The sequence below is a fragment of the Hyla sarda genome, chromosome 1 (assembly GCF_029499605.1).
Source record: "Hyla sarda isolate aHylSar1 chromosome 1, aHylSar1.hap1, whole genome shotgun sequence".
Lineage (NCBI taxonomy): Eukaryota > Metazoa > Chordata > Amphibia > Anura > Hylidae > Hyla > Hyla sarda.
The window spans coordinates 401,015,372-401,038,543 of record NC_079189.1 but is presented as its reverse complement, the minus strand read 5'-3'; the positions used below and the strand labels follow the sequence as shown (position 1 = coordinate 401,038,543).

Below are 23,172 nucleotides of genomic sequence, written 5' to 3'. Positions count from 1 at the left end.
GACCCCTCTGTCCTCCTCCGTCAGACCCCTCTGTCCTCCTCCATTCTCCACCTCAACACCCCTCTGTCCTCTTCCTCCAGACCCATCTGTCCTCCTTCATCCTCCTCCACCAGACCCCTTTGTCCTCCTCAGTCCGCCTCCTCCAGACCCCTCTTTTCCCTACTCTTCCAGACTTCTCTGTCCTTCTGCGTCATCCTCCTCCAGAGTCCTCGGCTCCCTCCCCAGTACCCTAAATTTTCCTCCCAGCTCCTCTGTTACACCCCTCCAACTCAAATGTCCGCCAGACTTCTCGCCCCCCCAACCTTTAACTAAGTCCTCTCTAGTATGAATGATGTGTGTAGATGAATGTATGTATGATAGGTGTGTGTATGTGTGTGTGTAATAGATATATGTATGTATGATGTGGGTACAGGTAGGTAGTGTCCCCCAGGTAGGTAGTGCCCCCAGTAGGTAGTGGCCCCTAGTAGGTCATGTCCCCAGGTAGGTAAAGTCCCCCAGATAGCTGTCCCCTGTATGAAAACCCCCATATAATCTATGTAGGTAGTAGGTAGCCCCCCTATTAGCTTGGTAGTTAGTCCCCATATTAGCTAGACAGGAATGTAGTACATTGTCCCCCACATAAGCTAGGCAGCAGAAGTCCCCCACCTTAGGTAGGCAGCAGTTCCCTACATTAGGAAGGAAGCAGAAGTCCCCCACATGAGATAGGCAGCAGTGCCCCCACATTAGGTGGGCAGCAGAAATCCCCATATAAGGTAGACAGGAGTTTTCCCATATTAGGAAGGCAGCAGTTCGCTCACATTAGGTAGGCAGCAGAAGTCCCCCACATTAGGTAGGCAGCAGAAGTCCCCCACATTAGGTAGTAAGCAGAAGTCACCATATTAGGTAGAAAGCAGAAGTCGCCCACATTAGCTAGGCAGCAGTTCCCCACATTAGGTAGGCAGCAGATGTCCCCAGCCTTAGGTACGCAGCAGATGTTCCCCACATTAGGTAAGCAGCAGTTCCCCACATCCACATTAGCTAGACAGCAGTCCCCCCCGCTCTGCCCACCTTCCGCCAACACACTCACCTCCTGCTGCTGGTCATCTTCCCTGTCGGATCCTTCAGGCCTGTTTTTTCCCTATTCCACTGCGCTCCAGCGTCTGATAATGTCACTTATGCGCCGGAGAGCAGAAGGTACCACCTCTTGTGATTGATTACAGGGTGAGGAGCCAATGGCTCTTCACCCTGTCAAGCTGCTCACCGGAGGTATGCAGAAGCAGGAGACTGTTTAAACAGCAGTCTTCTGCTTCTGTGCTGTGGTTGATGAAGGTGGGTACTTTCTGTAGGGCTGGACAAAAGAAAACAAAAAAAAGCCCAGTGTGCCCGATGGCCAGTCCAGCCCTTACTGCCCTTGTTGCTCCTAGGGACTTCAGTGTATCTTTAATTTTTTCTAGAGCAGTTTAAGCAATGAAAGCTGAGAGTTTATTGGTTTACTAAGGACAACAAGGTTCATTTTTCTGTTAGTTCTGATAAAGCACAAATAATATACATAATATCAGCAAAATAACTGGCACAATGAAAATGTATTTCATATTTATCTAGATATAATATATGGGAGAATCTGCTTTTAATATTTAGGAGAGTCCAGAAGAAGCTGCTGATTCTGTGGCCCCATTAGATGAAAATATTGAGTTGAGTAAAGTCCAAGTACAATAATCTTCACTTGGCCCATTGATGTCTGCAAAAAGAAAGAACCATCAGTAATAAACTGTGCAATTACATCCTCAAAACACCCATTTATGCATCAGTTTAAAGGGTACCTGTAAGGAGGATATAGGCGCCCAAACCAATACCTACCTGTTGTTCAGGATGGTAATATGATGACAATAATGCCCCTGTATATTCTGGCCAATGCATAATTTGTAAAAAAAAAGAAAACAGCATACACTATATTCAAAGTACCTGTTCTAAGTAATGGGGGTGGAGGCAGTCTTCTGAAGAGTCATGCTCGCACTACACACATAGGCGTGCGCACGGGGTGTGCCGGGTGTGCCCAGGCACACCCTAATCAAGCCCAGGGAGGCATCCGAGGCCACCATGAGCAGCCCGCAGAGGACCCCCCCGTCACATTCGGGACATCCCTGTGTCCCGAAAGATCTTTTCGGGACACAAGGATGTCCCGGTTACCTTTCTACAGTGGCCCCCGTGTTAACTTTCAAAACACAGGGGCCGCCGGGAAGTAGCGCACGCAGGGACGTCATTGACGTCCCGTGCGTGCGCCCATAGCAACAGAGGAGCGGAGATTCAAGGAAGAGGATGCGCGCGCCGGCCGGAATGGTAAGTGACCAACAAGAGCTGGTGTGGGGGAAACTATGTGGGGGAAACTATACTGCACCTAATGTGGGGAAAACTATACTGCACCTAATGTGGGAAACTATACTGCACCTAATGTGGGGGAAACTATACTGCACCTAATGTGGGGGAAACTATACTGCACCTAATGTGGGAAACTATACTGCACCTAATGTGGGGGAAACTATACTGCACCTAATGTGGGGGAAACTATACTGCACCTAATGTGGGGGAAACTATACTGCACCTAATGTGGGGGAAACTATACTGCACCTAATGTGGGGGAAACTATACTGCACCTAATGTGGGAAACTATACTGCACCTAATGTGGGGGAAACTATACTGCACCTAATGTGGGGGAAACTATACTGCACCTAATGTGGGAAACTATACTGCACCTAATGTGGGGGAAACTATACTGCACCTAATGTGGGGAAAACTATACTGCACCTAATGTGGGGGAAAGTATACTGCACCTAATGTGGGGGAAAGTATACTGCACCTAATGTGGGGGAAACTATGCTGCAACTAATGTGGGGGAAACTATACTGCACCTAATGTGGGGGAAACTATACTGCACCTAATGTGGGGGAAACTATACTGCACCTAATGTGGGGGAACTATACTGCACCTAATGTGGGGGAACTATACTGCACCTAATGTGGGGGAACTATACTGCACCAAATGTGGGGGAACTATACTGCACCTAATGTGGGGGAACTATACTGCACCTAATGTGGGGGAACTATACTGCACCTAATGTGGGGAAACTATACTGCACCTAATGTGGGGAAACTGTACTGCACCTAATGTGGGGGAAACTATACTGCACCTAATGTGGAGGAAACTATACTGCACCTAATGTGGGGGAAACTATACTGCACCTAATGTGGGGAAAACTATACTGCACCTAATGTGGAGGAAACTATACTGCACCTAATGTGGGGGGACTATACTGCACCTAATGTGGGGGAACTATACTAACTGTGTGTATGTGTGCGTATATATATACATATATGCACGCGCGCGGCGTGAGTTTGTGCTTTAGGGTGCACACCCTAATGCAATAGGCTGCGCACGCCTATGACTACACACTGTCATCTGTTACACATAATGCACCACTGTAAATAACATATACCGCATGGCATATGTTTTTATAATGAATCCGGCTGTGTAGAGTCTGCACAATTTTATATGGTTAACAAATGGAAACCCAGGGGTATACAGCCTATGAACCTGTGGAGCTTTTCTGGTACAGTAAAAATCTCCCTTAGCGGACACCTCCCAATAGGGGACACCCCCCAATAGCGGACAGTTTTTTATTCTCTGTCATTCCCCGGAGTCCCATAAGACTTAATGTATTTACACCCTCCGAATAGGAGACATTCCCAAAGGCAGACGCGGACACACCCAATAGGGGACAAAACACTTCCAATAGGGGACAAAGTACTCCTAATAGGGGACAACAAGGCTTATGTGTTCTCCTGCTTCTGTACATCTGCCGGCCACATCATTCTTCCCCACTCCCCTGATCCCTCATTCCAAATCCTCCCCCCCCTTTTTAACTCCATGTGCCACATCCTATCCCCTTGATCCCCCCCGTGCTAATTCATTCCCCTTTTATTACCCTCTGTTCAAATTCATCACCCCCTCTTTACCAATCTCTGGGCCATTCCCCCCCCCTATCCTACCTGTGCCATTTCTCTTGTGCCACATCACTTTTCCCCTTATCTACTCCCCCTGTTGTTCTTCACTGGGAGGCTGTGAGCAGCAGCGGCTGCGGGCACTGAGGAGTGACGCTGCTGATGTCAATAGTCAGTGCCCCCAGCCGCCGCTGCTCTCAGGAAGTGCAGCGCAGAGGACATCAGGAGAACGTCAAAACCCACTGAGAACCCCTGCACCTGAGCCTGCTGGTCAGGTAAGAAGAACAATAGGGGGAGGAGGGAAGTGGAAAAGTTATGTGGCACAAGGGGTAAGGGGGGTGTGATTTGGCACAGGGTACAGGGGGGATAAAGTGGCACAGGGGGATAAAGGGGGAATGAAATGGCACAGGGGGGAAGAAATGGCACAGAAGATGGTAAAGAAGTGGTGATAAATTTGCACAGAGGGTAATAATGGGAGAATGAAATGGCACAGAGGGGATAAAGGGGAAATGATGTGCCACAGGCATAATGGGGGATGATTTGGCATAGGGCACAGGGGGAATAAAGTGGCATCTAGAAAGATTTTCAAGCAATTATTCCCAATAGGGGACACTTTTTCTCCCCGTGAGTTGGGAGATTCTACTGTATACAGTGGGGTAAAAAAGTATTTAGTCAGCCACCAATTGTGCAAGTTCCCCCACTTAAAAAGATGAGAGAGGCATGTAATTTTCATCATAGGTATACCTCAACTATGAGAGACATAATGAGAAAATAAATCCATAAAATCACATTGTCTGATTTTTAACAAATTTATTTGCAAATTATGTTGGAAAAAAAGAGTTTGGTCAGTAACAAAAGTTCATCTCAATGCTTTGTTATATACACTTTGTTGGCAATGACAAAGGTCAAATGTTTTCTGAAAGTCTTCACAAGGTTTTCACACACTGTTGCTGGTGTTTTGGCCCATTCCTCCATGCAGATCTCCTCTAGAGCAGTGATGTTTAGGGGCTGTCACTGAGTAACACGGATTTTCAACTCCCTCTTTTCTATGGGGTGGAGATCTGGAGACTGGCTAGGCCATTCCAGGATCTTTTTTTCTCATTATGTCTCACATAGTTGAGGTATACCTATGATGAAAATTACAGGCCTCTCTCATCTTTTTAAGTGGGAGAACTTGCACAATTTTTTGGCTGACTAAATACTTTTTTACCCCACTGTATATGTACACCAATACTCAAGACCCAATGTAAAAGGTGCCTTAGTAATGATTGATCTGATATCACATAGAAAATGACATCACATTTACTCCTTCCTGTTCTTTGACCTGAGTATTAAAAGATTACTCTATTACGTCATTTAAAACAACTTTTGACATGCCTAGACATGCCAAAAGTTGTGATTGTGCTGGGTTCATTATAACACTTTTGGCATTAGTTCTGATTCCAAAAAAAAGAAATCACCTGTGATCGTTAGATTGCTTGAGGGGCATGTGTTTGCCACTGAGGGGGAGAAAATTAAACATCCAAGAAAATCAAGCAACCGCTTGTTTGCGAAAATGTTTACACTTTTGGCAAATTTATGCTTGCTCACCAGGTGGGCAAGAAATGTATTTGATGAGGCATTGATTGGCATGAAGAAGGCTTGGCCACCCACATGCTTAACGCTTCAAGCTGACATAAACTTCTGAGGCTGCTGCATAGGCAGCCATAGATGCACCTGGATTTTACTTAAGACCGGCATATAAAACTCTGGTCTTAATAAATTCCCCCCTCAGTGGTTTAGTGTAATTAAAGGGGTTTTCCAGGAGTAGAAAAACAGAGCTAATTTCATTCAAAAACAGATCCACGTCTGTTCCCAGGTTGTGTGTGGGAATTCAATGGAACTGAGCTCTGTTTTTCTATTGCTGGATAACCCCTTTAATTCAGCAAATAGGTAGATGTAAGAATGCTCACAGACAGAACCCCTTAAAGGGGTACTCCGCCCCTAGACATCTTACGATGTCTGATTGCAGGGTCCTGCCGCTGGGAATCCCTGCAATCTCAGCCAGATAGGGGATAAGATGTCTAGTGGCAGTGTACCCCTTTAACCCCTTAAGGACGCAGGACGTAAATGCACGTCCTGGTGCGGTGGTACTTAACGCACCAGGACGTACATTTACGTCCTAAGCATAACCGCGGGCATCGGAGCGATGCCCGTGTCATGCGCGGCTGATCCCGGCTGCTGATCGCAGCCAGGGACCCGCCAGCAATGGCCGACGCCCGCGATCTCGCGGGCGTCCGCCATTAACCCCTCAGGTGCCGGGATCAATACAGATCCCGGCATCTGCGGCAGTGCGCGATTTGAATGAATGATCGGATCGCCCGCAGCGCTGCTGCGGGGATCCGATCATTCATAACGCCGCACGGAGGTCCCCTCTCCTTCCTCCGTGCGGCTCCCGGCGTCTCCTGCTCTGGTCTGTGATCGAGCAGACCAGAGCAGAAGATCGCCGATAACACTGATCTGTTCTATGTCCTATACATAGAACAGATCAGTATTAGCAATCATGGTATTGCTATGAATAGTCCCCTATGGGGACTATTCAAGTGTAAAAAAAAATTTAAAAAAATGTAAAAGTAAAAAAAAAGTGAAAAATCCTCTCCCCCAATAAAAAAGTAAAACGTCCGTTTTTTCCTATTTTACCCCCAAAAAGCGTAATTTTTTTTTCTATAGACATATTTGGTATCGTCGCGTGCGTAAATGTCCGAACTATTAAAATAAAATGTTAATGATCCCGTACGGTTAACGGCGTGAACGAAAAAAAAAAAAAGTCTAAAATTCCTACTTTTTTCATACATTTTATTAAAAAAAAAATTATAAAAAATGTATTAAAAGTTTTTTATATGCAAATGTGGTATCAAAAAATAATTCAGATCATGGCGCAAAAAATGAGCCCCCATACCGCCGCTTATACAGAAAAATAAAAAAGTTATAGGTCATCAAAATAAAGGGATTATAAACGTACTAATTTGGTTAAAAAGTTTGTGATTTTTTTTAAGCGCAACAATAATATAAAAGTATGTAATAATGGGTATCATTTTAATTGGATTGACCCTCAGAATAAAGAACACACGTCATTTTTACCATAAATTGTACGGCGTGAAAACGAAACCTTCCAAAATTAGCAAAATTGCGTTTTTCGTTTTAATTTCCCCACAAAAATAGTGTTTTTTGGTTGTGCCATACATTTTATGATATAATGAGTTATGTCATTACAAAGGACAACTGGTCGCGCAAAAAAACAAGCCCTCATACTAGTCTGTGGATGAAAATATAAAAGAGTTATGATTTTTAGAAGGCGAGGAGGAAAAAATGAAAACGTAAAAATTAAATTGTCTGAGTCCTTAAGGCCAAAATGGGCTGAGTCCTTAAGGGGTTAAAGAGTACCTGTCATCAAACCATATTTTCTAAACTAACTCAGAATATATTCCCTAACTACTCCTAACACCCCTCCTACCCTTACATTTTTTCCCAACTTTAGTAGCTCTGTATCATACCTTACCCCTTGCTTACATTGTGTGAGCTCCCGGGAGCAGAAAGTGGGCGTTCCCCAGCAGGCGCAACGTTACTGAAGCCTGTGAGAGCTGTGCCTTTTCCATGCTCCACATGCACTTCCTGAGTTTGGTCTCCTGCCATACTCAGGAGACCAAACTAACTGTTTGACTTGCACAGTGAACAGAACAGAGCCACCTAGTGGTCGTCTTTTCAATCACATTAAAAACATATAAAGGTTGAACATTTTAACAGCAAGTAAATTGCAAAGTTTCTCATAATTACATAAGGAAGAATATATTAAAAGTTTAGTTTGAAAACAGTTACTCTTTAAATGCAACAACTAGGTAGATATGGCAATGCTCAAAGTCAGCACCTTTTTAAATTAAAACAGTACAATAACAATTAAGTGCCCCAATACTTGGGTGCTAGGTTAACTGTGGTTATATACCTTTCACACATGAATAAAAAGGTCACATGACTTTACACTTTTTCAGTTCCACAAAATGAAACCAATGCAAACTACAAATCACGTCCAAAATGAACCCTCAAACAGCTTCATAGACAGAAAAAAAAATGATAGGGGTCAGAATAGGGGGATTTAAAGAATTCTTTTTAGATTTCCAATTTTAAAATAGTAGTAAAACATAAAACTATACAAATTGGGTGTTATTTTAATTGAAGTATCCTGAACCCCCCACATTTGCATCAAATACTTTTATAGGGTCTATTCACACATACAGTATCCTGCGGGTATTTAATGCGCAGCATTTCAAGCTGTAGATTTCAATGTAAACTAATTGACTGAACATCAAATATGCACGGGATACTATATGTGTGAATACACCCTTATATGTTATAGTAAATGTTGTACAGTATATTTTATAATAAAAAGAAGGGTGTAATTGCAAAGTGCAATTGGTCCCACAAAAAAAAAAAAAAAAAAACATAACATAAAAGTTATGGCTTTTAGATGGTGAGGGGGATAAAATGAAATTCCAAAAATTAAAACTGGTTGCTCCCTTAGGGGGGTAAAGCGCAACTGCAAAGTTAGAGGAAAGATCATATTGCAGCAATGTGTAAACATTTTTTTAGGAGGCTCCATGTCCTAATGCATAGTTATGAGTGGTTTGGAGTACAGGCAATGACTGCTCTGTACAAGTATTGGCAGAACAGTTGTGTTCCAGACAGTCCAGACTTAGTTTTACCATCCAGGACTCCTCACTCATTGTCCACTAAACCCCAGCCTAGGCCCCAAACATGAAGTGAGTGTGTCCGATACAGACCATCACCCTACAGATGTGTACTGTTAGACCCCTACTGATCTGATATTGATGGCCCTTCCGGAGACTAGGCCATTCATTTAAAAAAAGTCACCATCACTTTTTTCTAGATAACATGGTACTGCACTTTTTTTTTTCTATCTTTTTAACAGTAATGTTAAAAAAAAAAAAAAAAAAAAAAAATGGTTGCTACAGCATTCACTGCAGTTTTTTTTACTGAAAGCATATTTTTTGTTATTTTAGATGTTTAGTTAGGTTGTTCTTACCTTACATTATGAAGATCTTTGCACTCAAGAGAAGGTTAAAGGCCACAGTTTTGGCAAACAATACCCTCATCCCCAGTACAGTAAAGGAGAGCGTATTTATTTGTTCAGTGCTGTGATCTGAAATACAGAAAAGTGTTTAATGAATATAAAAACAATCTCACCTCTCTGATTTGTAAAAAGACACATAGGAAAATGGATTTCCAGCTTGTGATGTTAAAAGGACCTTATTTCTGTTGTATGATACCAAAATCCATATTTAGTATATACTATAATAGAGACATATGACATTTTATTTACTCAGCGTGTATAATGTATCACTGACCTCCAGTGCCATCTATTTTCTCACATTCGGGGACTATAAGATCTTTTTCCTCTTCAGATGTGCGATTAAATTCTGCATAATAAAATGGGAAAAAGTACTTAAAGCTGATACCATACCTCTTGGTCTTTTCTTCTGTTTTTGTAGCCATTTCTTCCTTAACCCCTTGCTGCAGAACACTGCATATTAACGGTGCTGCTGCATGGCAGGGTTATGAAGCGAGCTCAGGAGCTGAGCTCGTATCATACCCGCATGGTCTTGGCTGCTGTCAGCAGCCAGAACCCGTGGCTAATGCCAGACACTGCCGTTCAGGCAGATGTCCGGCATTAACTCTTTAGACTCGGTGATCAAAGTTGATCCCTGTGTCTAATGTGAAACTAAAAGCTTCCCGGCAGCTCAGTCGGGCTGATTAGGACAACCGCGGTGAAACACGAGGAGGTTCCTTACCTGCCTCCTTGTTGTCCGATTGCCGATTCACTGCTCCGTGACTGAAATCCAGGCACGAGCAGTGGAGCGTCGATGACACCGATCAATGCTATGCTATGGAATAGCATTGATCAGTGTCTGCAATCAATATATTGTATGTTATAGTCCCCTATGGGGGCTATAACATTGCAAAAAAAGGGTAAAAAAATTGTTAATAAATGGGATTTATCCCCTTCCCTAATAAAAGTTTGAATCACCCCCCTTTTTCCATAAAAAAATGGAATAGATTTTTGGGTAAAATGACTGATTTCATTACAAAGTAGAGTTGGTAATATTGGTAGTAGTACAGCTCCACTCCAACTCACTGAGCACACCTGTGCCGCGGACCCGCCGTCACCGCCCCAGCTTCAATGCAAGATCCAAGTACAAAACAAATGTCCAGCACTAGGTATTGGCTCCTTATTGGGATCAACAGGATAAAACAGGCACGATGAAACCTCTAAGAGGTTTCATTGTGCCTGTTTTATCATGTTGATCCTAAAACAGAGCCAAGAATTTGTATCTGAACACCTAGTGCTGGACATTCATTTTGTACTTAAAGTAGAGTTGGTGGTGCAAAAAACAAGCCATCATCGTGTCTGTAGGTACAAAATTGGAAGGGTTAGGATTTTTAAAAGGTAAGGAAAAAACAAGTGCAAAAACGGAAAAAGGCTCAGTCCTTAAGGGGTTAAATTGCCTTAGTATCACTTTTTTACATAGTTCTTGCATTCTTAAATAACTTATACAGCCCCAACTTTCCATTGTTGGAAAATGTATATAAACCTATCATGGTCAATGTTAGTAGCTCGTAATGCTACATTGTCCACTATATAATGGCTACTGTATTTTCTGAAAAAATATTTTCTAATTGAAATTTTAAGGTAATATTTCTAAATGAATCTTTGTGGAAATTATTGTTAGATTTGTATGGATAGATGTAAGACTGGGTTAACACTGCATTTGTGTTTTTTGCAACAGCTAAAGGCAGCCTGGTTGGGAAACACTGCTCTAAGGTATACATGCAATTACAGCAATAAGAATAGGCTTTTTTTTCCCTTACATTTTTCCCTGATTTATTTTCATTCTTACAGCATAAATGTTGACTACATCTGGACTTCTTATAGGGTTAAACAGACCAGAAATTAATACATATATGTTATTTTGGAAAATCAAAAATATTAAATACTTTTTTACCTTTGACAGCTGTAATCGTGTTCTGGTCTTGCTTGACTTCACATTTAAAGTTATCTGACTTCATAGTCTGAACACTGACCGCACTGTACAATCCTTCTTTAGACAAAACTGTACTAACATTTTCTTGTTTCCTGTTATTAACATAAATTTCAACATCCTTAGGGTAGAAATCTTTTGCCAGGCAGGCGATAGTGGGGACATCACTATTATCTTTCAGCTCAAACACATGAGGAGCTGTGGTTGGTCTCTCCCCTGGAATAACAAAAGACCACAGTTATATTCATAAAAGAAAATTCCACATTTAACTATTCTCTAAATCCACCATAATATTAATTTTGATTGGCTTATATTTGGTTAAAATCAAGGGAAAATATTGAGATATAAAGAACAGATAATATCATCTGATAAGTATCAGTAATATGTTGCACAACATGAAAAGAAGTAGAATGAGATTACTATATTTAGGTTTCAGCTTCCTAAAGTCTAAATAACTTCTTACTGAAGTGGCATTAATTTGGAATGAATAAATGAATTAATGAATTAATTAGTTAAGAAAAATGTAGTCTTAAGTTTATTTTATTTTAAAAGAAATTCTTATTTTTTTGTATTGTGTTTGTATTGTAGACTGTAACCCCTTATAGGCAGGGTCCCATTTCCATATGTTCTAGTCTTTCATTTAGTTTATTCATATTTATTGTACTTGCTTTTTGCCTTATGTATTTTAACAGCTTTATCATATGTACAGCGCCCTTGAATCAGTTCCCTATAGGAAAGGAGATTGGAGGAGATTTATCACTGCATTTAGAGCTTTTTTTTTTGCTTACTCCAGGTGCACAAAATGTTGCCCATGCACTGTAGCACTTTTTTTTGCTACTTTTCTAGGTAGGCATAAAGTAGCAAACAGCATTATACCTAAGCAATTTTCAGTTTTCCCTTTGCAGTGGTTGCGAATTTATGAAGTGCACATGTTATGTACACATAAAAATGTTTCAAACCCCTCCAAAAAGTCGCATTTCAAACCTGGCTAGATCTGCCTTGCCTTTGGAGAGCCCTTTTAAAAAGTCTCACAAAAAGTCGCAACTGAGACTTTTTGTGCAGAAAAACCACAGAGGAGAGGAGGTGGTGTTACAAAGTGCTGTTCTGAAGTGATTTATTGTTGTTTGCTTATGTTCACCAAATTTATCAACCCCCTGTGATAGTATGATAAATATGTAAAAAAAAACAAAAACTTCAAAACTCACTTTCCAAAAGCAACAATGATAAATCTCCCTTGTTATCATTTGTGTTCTGTCTTGAAAAGTGTATATTGTTGTACTATTGAGAGGTTTCGGGCATTTAGGTGCTTGTCCGAGGCAAAAACTGGAGTGGTTTGCCTACAGCAACCAATCACAGTCCAGCTTTATTTTTACTTGAGCTCGGTAAGATATGAAAGCTGAGCTGTAATTGGTTGTTGTCGGCAAAAAAGACAGTTTTTGTCTTGGACAGATTGATAAATCTTGTATGAATCAAGAACGCTCCCGTGTATATGCCAAACTTAGTCATAGGCTTCCATTGACCCAACAGAGGCTAAAAGAGTGTCCTTGGCTTCTGTCAAGGTTGTATACACCAGCATACTTTTTATTGTATAACAATATACAGCAGACTGCTCTTTTCTCTACAATGGGTCACCTCAAAAAAACTTTTCCGCATAGTATAGTTCTTTTTGTATTTCAGCCAGTAGATAACATATGTAAGGCTGCGTTCACATATGTCCGGCATCTGGCATAGTTTTCCTCCAGCGTGCACCAGAGGGAAACTGATGCTAGAACTGATCCCATTCATTTGAATGGAACAGTTCACAATAATCCAGTGTCTCAATTTTAACGCCGGATGGTTGGACATGCTGGAAGACACGTGAGCTGCGCTCCTTTGTCCAGCGTCCAGAAACTATAAACGCCTGATGTCATACAATTGATGCACGTTGTTATGGCATCAGTTGTGTTGAGATCTAGGATGAGTTCATCGATGCAGGATGCCGGACATACAGTGGGAATCAAAATTTTGGGCACCCCAGGTAAAAAATTGTATTAATGTGCATAAAGAAGCAAAGGAAAGGTGGAAACATCTCCAAAAGGCATCAAATTACAGATTAGACATTCTTATAATATGTCAACCAAAGTTAGATTTTATTTCCATCATTTACACTTTCAAAATAACAGAAAACAAAAAAATGGCGTCTGCAAAAGTTTGGGCACCCTGCAGAATTTATAGCATGCACTGCCCCCTTTGCAAAGCTGAGACCTGCCAGTGTCATGGATTGTTCTCAATCATCATCTGGGAAGATCAGGTGATGTCAATCTCAAAGGTTTTAAATGCCTAGACTCATCTGACCTTGCCCCAACAATCAGCACCATGGGTTATTCTAAGCAGTTGTCTAGAAATCTGAAACTGAAAATAGTTGATGCTCACAAAGCTGGAGAAGGCTATAAGAAGATATCAAAACATTTTCAGATGTCAATATCCTCTGTTCAGAATGTAATTAAGAAATGGCAGTCCTCAGGAACAGTGGAAGTTAAAGCAAGATCTGGAAGACCAAGAAAAATATCAAACAGAACAGCTCGCAGGATTGAGAGAAAAACAATTCAAAACCCACGTTTGACTGCACAATCCCTCCAGAAAGATCTGGCAGACACTGGAGTTGTGGTACACTATTCCACTATAAAGAGATACTTGTACAAATATGGTCTTCATGGAAGAGTCATCAGAAGAAAACTTCTTGGAAACAAGTTCTGTGGACTGATGAGGTTAAAATGTAACTTTTTGGCCAGAATGAGCAAAGGTACGTTTGGAGAAGAAGGGTAATTTAATAATTTCTTAATTTCATAATTTAATGAAAAGAACCTCTGTCCAACTGTTAAGCATGGGGTGGATCAATCATGCTCTGGGGTTGTATTGCAGCCAGTGGCACAGGGAATCTCACGAGTAGAAGGAAAAATGGATTCAATAAAATTTCTGCAAATTATGGATGCTAACTTGATGCCATCTGTGAAAAAGCTGAAGTTAAAGAAAGGATGGCTTCTACAAATGGATAATGATACTAAACACACTTCGAAATCCACGGGGGATTACATCAAGAGGATTAAACTGAAGGTTTTGCCATGGCCTTCACAATCTCCTGATCTCAACATAATTGAAAATCTATGGATAGACCTTAAAAGAGCAGTGCGTGACAGACAGCCCAGAAATCTCAAAGAACTGGAAGACTTTTGTAAGGAAGAATGGGCAAAGATACCTCAAACAATTGAAAGACTCTTGGCTGGCTACAAAAAGCGTTTACAAGCTGTTATACTTGCCAAAAAGTATAATTAAAGTATAATAAAAAATATTAACTCTGCAGGGTGCCCAAACTTTTGCAGATGCCATTTTTTTGTTTTCTGTTATTTTGAAAGTGTAAATGATGGAAATAAAATCTAACTTTTGTTGACATATTATAAGAATGTCTAATCTGTAATTTGATGCCTTTTGGAGATTTTTCCATCTTTCCTTGGCTTCTTCATGCACATTAATACAAATTTTTACCTGGGGTGCCCAAACTTTTGATCCCCACTGTATGTGAACCCAGCCTTAATGTATGGCTACACAGTTACATACATCAGAGGTATATGTTGCAAGTACATGATGGGGAATATTCCTGATGTATACCTCTGACCCATGGAAGAAATATGGTGTCTCATAGGTTTAGCAATAAGACTAATTTAGTATTACACTAAGTTACCCACTTTAAAAGTAGGTCAGATATATGACACATCATTTTTTTATAGAATGCAATAGAAAAACAAAATTAATAATCATTATGATACATAGAAAATATTTATCCTTACCTTATGGTTCACAACTAACTGAAAGGTAAATCCTGGCTCAGTAACACTTTTCTGTGTGTGTGTTTCCTTTGTGTCTGTTTCCCGTGAATAGCTGAGAAATACCCAGCATAAGCTGATACTATAGCTCTTTCCTCCCTCCCTTCTATTCACACTAAGCTTACAGTACAATTGCATACAGATAGCCCTTTCTCCCTTATGCCAGTTTTATTTGCTGAAAATTTATGATATTGTCACATGATGTATGATTAATTAATACATTTTTTCAATGCACTTTTTTGTTGTGTGGTTTTTTGTGTCACCTTAAAAATGGAGTGCAGTTACACACAAATAATGCGACTTTTTAAAAAGTTGCATATAATAAATGTTTACATAGAAAACTGGAAATATTGTTAGCAGTCATGCACCCAACCAAAAGGTCTTTCCCAGCACAATTATATACAAAAATTAAAGGGGGAAAAGAAGTGCATCTTAGATCTTTTCCCCCTTTAATTTTTGTATATAATAAATGTTTCTAAAAACCCACAACTCTTAAGCCATGCCCTCCTTTATAGCCTAAAAAATCCAATAAATGATGAACATGGCAAAAAGTTGCATTAAATGGCACAAATTCTTGATAAATATATCGATGAAGCAAGTTCAGATGCAAAAGTGTCACACATTTTACACAAGTCTCTTGCTTCATCTATACTATCCCCATGAATGCTCTTTAGTTTTAAGCATGTTTAGCATTTTTAAGATTCATCACATTTGACTTTTTCAACTTAAATCTAAACTACTTTTTAGTTTAGATACATATACGTATACAACATGCATATATAATGAGAAACAAATTGTTAAATAAAAAAAAATGCATCTGTATTTTTACATAGAATTACACAGAGCACTTTAATGTTTAGAATGCGGATGCAATTTGTCAGTGATTTTGCGGATACATTTTTACAAATTAAATATCCCTGAAAAACCCTCGGTGATCATAGCCTTGGGGTCCTATTACATGGCGCAATTATTATCCGAACACTATTGCCCTGTGAAAAATGCCCATCGATCAGCCGAAGAACAAGAACATGTGCGTAATATAGAGACCTTATTGGGCCTCGAATACATCTAGTCTAATGATGTAAAATCTAGTCTAATGATCTGAAGAAATAGAATCAATAACCTACAGAAACTGGCCAAAGTAAGGGCATTGGGTTTAAAAGCAGTTGCTCATCAGCTATAGACATGACATTTGTATTTTGAGATATTTTGCATCATAAGGATGAGATGAAAATAATGTTATACTAGGGGTAGACCTATACTTAAAAATGAATGTTACCCAATTACAGAATATAATGTAGCTGAATGTAATTAGTTTATTGTCTAAATCTTAGGTTCTTAAACTGTGTCTCATGTATACTCTGTGTACATGACATGTGTACAAGGAGTACCTGTTTTTAATTATCATTATATTATGTTTCGTTAATTTAAAAATAAGTATACTTCACATTACCTTATTTTTTTCCCCATTTTGAATGCTATAAAATTGTATTACATATAAGAAAGTATATAAAATTGTAATGGGGAAATACGGTATGTAACATTTTTCATAATTTTGAAAATAATGTATATTGTTCCCTTTACATGTTACATATTTAAATTTACTGTATATTAAGTTATGGGTAAATTTGTTTTTAAAAATATTTCAATTACATATGCTTAATTCACTCGATTTTAGTAATTATATACATTTGTCTAAGAATAAACTAGTTTTAATAAAATACAGTCATTTGAGTAATCGTAATAAAAGTGACAACAACATAGATTTAAACCAAATTTCAAACCATAAACAAAGCAGATTATGATAAAAATGTTTAACAGAAACCATGAATTGAACATAAATTGAATACAAAAGACAAATAAAAAATAGAAAGATATGCAATATTTCAGTTACTTACTTGGCTGGACATAAAGTCGTGTTCCAGTTCCAAAAATCAGTCTATCAGTTTCCCAACACAGTGGAAGTTCACTGTCACAAAACTGACATGAGTTCCAGGGAAATTAATTAACTTCTTAAAATTGACTTTTCCAGAAAAAAAGGTTTATGATGATTACAGATATTAATGATAATATCTATAACGAAAACTGTGAAACACTAGAGACATTAGTGTTTGGAAAAGTAAACTATACTATATCACGTTGCAAATGCTCTATGTGTTTTATATATATTTTTTTTTATTTTAGATATTTTTTCAAAAAGAGCTAAGCTCTAAGTATATTATAGCTATTAGCTATAATTATTGGTTATAATCCAGTTGATTTTTTCTATATTATAGTTGGTTTTAATCTATTTCACAGTTTTTGTACAGGTGGATGCTCTGCATGTATCACTGTGGTACTCCAGGTACACTATGAAATATGCCTGTTCAAAAACTCCCTCAACGTAAATGTGTATAGTATGAAGGTGGGGTATATAACCTTTTGAAGTTCATATATATATATATATATATATATATATATATATATATATATATATATATATATATAAAAATGAGAAAATAGGTAGTTCATTTAACCATAATATGTTGTAACAGATTAAAAAGTTGTAACTGAAAATACATATATTTTCCTCAGGATCTTTGTCATTGGTGCATCTTGCTTACTATTTGCTATAATTTTTTCAGTTAGACATTATAAGTGATCAACAGCTGAGGACTCTTACTTTTTATCCTTTTTATCTCTTGGCTATTTTTAACAGCCAATTGTGTAGACCTGTGGAATCCACAGAAAAATCGAACAAGCTCATTGTTTCTGCAGACACAGAAATATGTGGCAGATGTTTCTGCTGTGTTGCAGCAGAATATTTGAGCAGAATATTTCCGCAAGTTCGCAAGAAGATGACGCATGCTCATTTAAAGGGGTTATCCACCATAAGGCGATTTTAGTACATACCTGCCAGACAGTAAGACTGCTTAGGAAGGATCTGCGCTTGTTTTGGGGCTAAATGGCTATGTTGGGAGATTACTATAATGCTGTGGCTTTTTGTGAACTGGGTATTTCCAGTTGGAGTTTGTTCCCTCAAACTACACCAGTGTTTTCTGACCAGGGTGCCTACAGCTGTTAAAGCACAATTAGTTGCAGAATGATCTTCCTCCCATCCAGCGTTCACTCCACCCATTAAAGCAGGACAGGCTCGTTTTGTACACCTGACTAGTGATGTCATGTCTCGGCCACACTGCATCCTGGGTAAATCACCTCCGTCCTTTTGTATGCTATTAAAAATAAATATTGGGGTAAAAATCACAGAAGAATTGCGAGACCACTGTCACACACAGGTACAGACACTTTAATCCTTCCTTTTGTGCTTAATTAGGTCTTTTATTGACTTCACAACACTTACCTTTGTTCAGATCGTGGTGCCTAATAAGTTGAACCAAAACACTGCCACCATGAACAAAGAAACGTCATAGCCACCTTGCTTATTTTACAATTGTTTTTAGGGATTTATGATTATTTATTAGGGTAAGAGTTTGTATAGGGAGATTGAGGATTATATACCTATATAATTCCCAATAAAATGTTGTCAAAAAGTTGGTTAGAGCTTTCCTGAGGTATTTTTTTTCTTTTTACGCCCCCCACACTTGTTAAAGCAGACTTGTGTGTTTTTTTTTTTAATGCATAGTCTATGGTGGACTGAAAATCACAATATTTTACTACATATATATATATATATATATATATATATATATGTATATATATATATGTATATATATATATATATATATATAAAGCAAAATCATCGGTAGTTACAGTATCTTGTAATACCTTTTAATAGTCACTGGACTAATACGGCTACTCCTAACTAATTGTTACACCGAGCGCTCCGGGTCCCTGCTCCTCCCCGGAGCGCTCACGGCGTCTCTCTCCCTGCAGCGCCCCGGTCGGTCCCGCTGACCGGGAGCGCTGCACTGACATGGCCGTCGGGGATGCGATTCGCACAGCGGGACGCACCCGCTCGCGAATCGCATCCCAAGTCACTTACCCGTCCCGGTCCCCTGCTGTCATGTGCTGGCGCGCGCGGCTCCGCTCTCTAGGGCGCGCGCGCGCCGGCTCTCTGAGACTTAAAGGGCCAGTGCACCAATGATTGGTGCCTGGCCCAATTAGCTTAATTGGCTTCCACCTGCTCCCTGGCTATATCTGCGCACTGCCCCTGCACTCCCTTGCCGGATCTTGTTGCCTTGTGCCAGTGAAAGCGTTTAGTGTTGTCCAAAGCCTGTGTTACCTGAACTCCTGCTTTCCATCTTGACTACGAACCTTGCCGCCTGCCCCGACCTTCTGCTACGTCTGACCTTGCCTCTGCCTAGTCCTTCTGTCCCACGCCTTCTCAGCAGTCAGCGAGGTTGAGCCGTTGCTAGTGGATACGACCTGGTTGCTACTGCCGCAGCAAGACCATCCCGCTTTGCGGCGGGCTCTGGTGAACACCAGTAGCCTCTTAGAACCGGTCCACCAGCACGGTCCACGCCAATCCCTCGCTGACACAGAGGATCCACCACCTGTAAGCCGAATCGTGACACTAATCTATATATACATATATATATATATATATATATATATATATAAAAACTCAATGTGTGTATTTATATTCCCCAATCACGTCCAAATGGCTAAAGATATTATACTTATATGTCAACAACAAACATAGGATAGGTAATTAATCCTTACTCACCCCCATTTGCCATGGTTGGGGTTTTTGTTTAAAGTCCCATACAAGTCTATGGGAAATACATGTTACTGCATAACTTCCAAATGGCTGGAGATATTTCAATAATACTTGGTCACATGTTACTTATATGTCCACTTAAAATATGGGATAGTTAATTTAACCCTTAACTACCCCCATTTGTGAGGGTCTGGGTATTTGTTTAAAGTCCCATGCAAATAAATAGGAAATGCATGTTTTCCCATAACTTCTGTACGGCTGGAGATATTTCAATAATACCTGGTACACATATTACCTATATGTCAAATAAAAATGAATGATAATTAAATTAACCCTTACCTACACCTTCCGCTTTGAAATTTTGGCTGGGAAATTCCACAGTCCTATTCTGTCAATGGGATTCCACAGTGGAACTTTCTGCTGCTGAAATTCCTCCACCCTAAGAATGATCTTGTTCCTTCTTTTGGCAGAATACCTCATGGAATACATTGCGAACCAATGCGGACTGTTTGACTCATTCTCGGTCATCTCAGAAGAAGGAAGAGTCTGATGGTATGATATTTAGCCCAGTGTCAGTGGATTCCTCCTCCTCTACAGTTACATTGCACAGTAAAACAAATAATAATTCAGGCCACCTTTAATTATCTTTTAACCATGGGCAAGCAATTTTTGGGGCATCTTCTACTCCACCTATTACTTAATACCACATAATCTCACCACACCATGACCGCTACCAATACACCACATAGTGACTGGATAACACCATCATTCTATTATTGAAAAAAAATCTACTATATATAAAGCAATATTTTACCCCCCCCCCCCCCATATAGTGACCATATAAAAGTAGATACCAGCACTTCACAGGCTCTGCAGACCATAGAGGTGATCATTTACAGTTACATGTAGTAAGTCACAGGTGGCGTATTCTCTGATTGGATTTTCAGTTCTCTTCCCTATCCAGCCATGGCATTATGAAGACTTCTCTTGCCTTGTAACTGCAGAATCTGCCAAATGTTTTAGGCTTCTCACACAATGCTCACCTCTAATTTAGTAGTAAGGCCCCTACACTGCACACTATAGTAATAAGGACCCCCCTACTGCCCCCCGTTTAGTTGTAAGGTCCCTCACAGTGCCATCGTGTAGTAGTTAGACCGTTCACACTGTCACCATATAGTAGTTAGGTCCCCCACACTGCCTCCATATAGTACTAAGGTCCCCCAAAGGCAGAGAGTAGTTTACCAGTATTCGCATACTGTATATCAGAAGCTTGGGAAAGCTAGGTGGCCTTGCTTAAAAAATGGGCACTACAGCTGGTGCTGGTCCTTATTCCTTATATGAATATACGTTCCCAAAGGTAAGGGAATATAAAGAAATGATGGAGCTCTGATAAAATGTTTAGATGACATTTATTTATTACTGTAGACAAAACATGTTAAATATCATATAAAAATTTAAATTAGTCACTTCCTAAATACCGTAATCCCTAGGGACATGATGTGTGTTCATAAAAAGACATACCAGAACCAGCAGTAGGGACCACTCAGCTTTCCCAGGCTTCAGATTTACATAGGCAGGGGAAATGGAGCTTTTGATTGAAGGAAAAGCCACACCTGCCTGTCAAAAAGTCCTCTGCAGCATTCACAACTTTTTTTCAATAGTATCCTACACCAGTCTCTGGCTGCAGTCACTAGAGGGGGGGAGGGAAGTATCAGCAGTGTCTGCCTATGTGTGCGGGAATCACAGTTCATGGCTGTCCACAGGAGAGAGAAAAGGTGGGCAGGAAGTACTTTGAATTTTCAGTGCGTCTCTTAAAGATACACACACAATTAAAAGCTAAAGTGCAGGGCTCAAGGGGAAGCTGCTTGGGAATAACTGGGCCCAGGGCAACTGCCCCTTTCGCCCTGTGTTAAGGATGGCCCTGACATTAACTTTTGTTTATCTATATAACACTAACATATTCTGCAGTGCTGCAGTGCTAAAATTGATTCCTGTGCCTAAAATGGGAATGCAGATCGGTGAGAATGAGATCTCCATATGCAAGATGAAAAGCTTCCAGGTCAGAATTACCTCCTGCCTCACATCATTCATGAGTCTTTCTCTACAGGTCATCCTCCTTTCTATCTCCCCTGGATAGAAATGATTGTCAGACGTATAGATGTAATTGACAGACACTTCATCTTCTTCCATCTTTTGCCTCTCCTCTGAGCTTCCAGCAGTAGAACATCCACATCATGATCACAAGACTAATAATGAGAACACATTGGCCCTGATTTACTAAGAGTGGAGTGTAGTTTTGTTTGTGGGTTTTATTCCTTACAATTTTTTTTCCACGATATTTACTAAGATTTCCCTACATTTTGCACTTTTCCCTACATTTTGCTTTTTTTTTACACCTGCTCTGATCTGTAGGGTTTTCCTCAGCTCAAATCCACCACATTCTCTGTGGAAACCTTAGTAAATATGTTGGGTTTTTGTGAAAATGACGGGGACACGCCCCTTTTCAGTGGCCACACCCCCTTTCCCCCGACAGTCATGCCCATTTTTTTTGGGGGGGGGGGGGATTTCTAAGTAGAATGGTGAGTTGGTCGGGCTTTTCCAAATCTGGCGCACAACCCGACAAGACATGTCGTGTTTACAATAGTAAATCATTGCCATTTTCTACTTGTCGCTGAATGACACATGCCCATGTGTGTAGCTGACTTAAAGTTGTTGAAATTCTTATTAACGGTCTATTGACTTGTACAGTATCCTGCACATATTTGATGTACAGGATTTGAAGCTGCAGATTTGAAGCTGTGTTCAGTCAATTAGTTTACATTGAACTCTATAGCTTAAAATCTGCAGCTTCAAATCCTGTACATCAAATATGCCAACATGCCACTGTATGCAGCAGATTTAAACTTGTTGAAAATTTTTATCCATAAAGCAATTTTTTCAAAGTTTATTTTTTATTTACTTATTTTTGCAGAAAACACATGATCTGATTGGTGCTGAAAGAACATACCACTGTATCAGCAGCAGACTTCTCCCCTCCCCACTGAGTCAACACTCCACTACCTCTGCCAGCGGTACCCCTTCCACAGGGAGCAGCAGCATGTTCAAATTGGAGTGCATATGCTGGAGTACATGTTGACTAGAGAGGAGCGAACTGACTGTGGCAAACCCGCATTCGACCAGAATTTCGCGTTTTTCACGGCTCGCAGGAACCGGTAAAAGCATGGTAAATATGTAAAAAGCACTGTGTACTACAAAGCCCAGCAAGCCTTTTTGAAGGCTAATAAGAAGTGCTCATCCCCAGCCTGTGTGTGGGTTGTTTACAGGTGGATGTCCTGTTCATTCATACACAAGACTCATCGTGTACCATACAGCCCAGAAAGCCTTTTTGAAGGCTCATGCAAACAAAAAACACAACAAGTAGTGAACTGAGCAAAGCTGTGCTGCGGCAGACCTGTATGATCGAGATACATATGCAAAGTGCCCTAAACATAGCATGGCAATTTACTCCGCAAACAACCCATGTATGGCACATAGTAGTGCCTTAACAAGGGGAGCATTTCACAGGGATCAGCCGTGTTAATTCGTT

The 23,172-nt window shown here is 40.1% G+C and overlaps 1 gene segment (V, D, J or C); it reads right to left on the bottom strand.

Annotated features, from left to right (window-relative positions):
- Positions 1 to 1,459: 1,459 nt before the first annotated feature.
- LOC130367603 (T cell receptor delta constant-like) lies at positions 1,460 to 21,776 on the bottom strand. The segment is given in 6 exon segments: positions 1,460 to 1,717; positions 9,053 to 9,169; positions 9,375 to 9,446; positions 11,031 to 11,282; positions 16,825 to 16,906; positions 21,657 to 21,776. Coding segments are annotated over 5 exon segments (642 nt in total).
- Between the last annotated feature and the right edge of the window lie 1,396 nt (positions 21,777 to 23,172).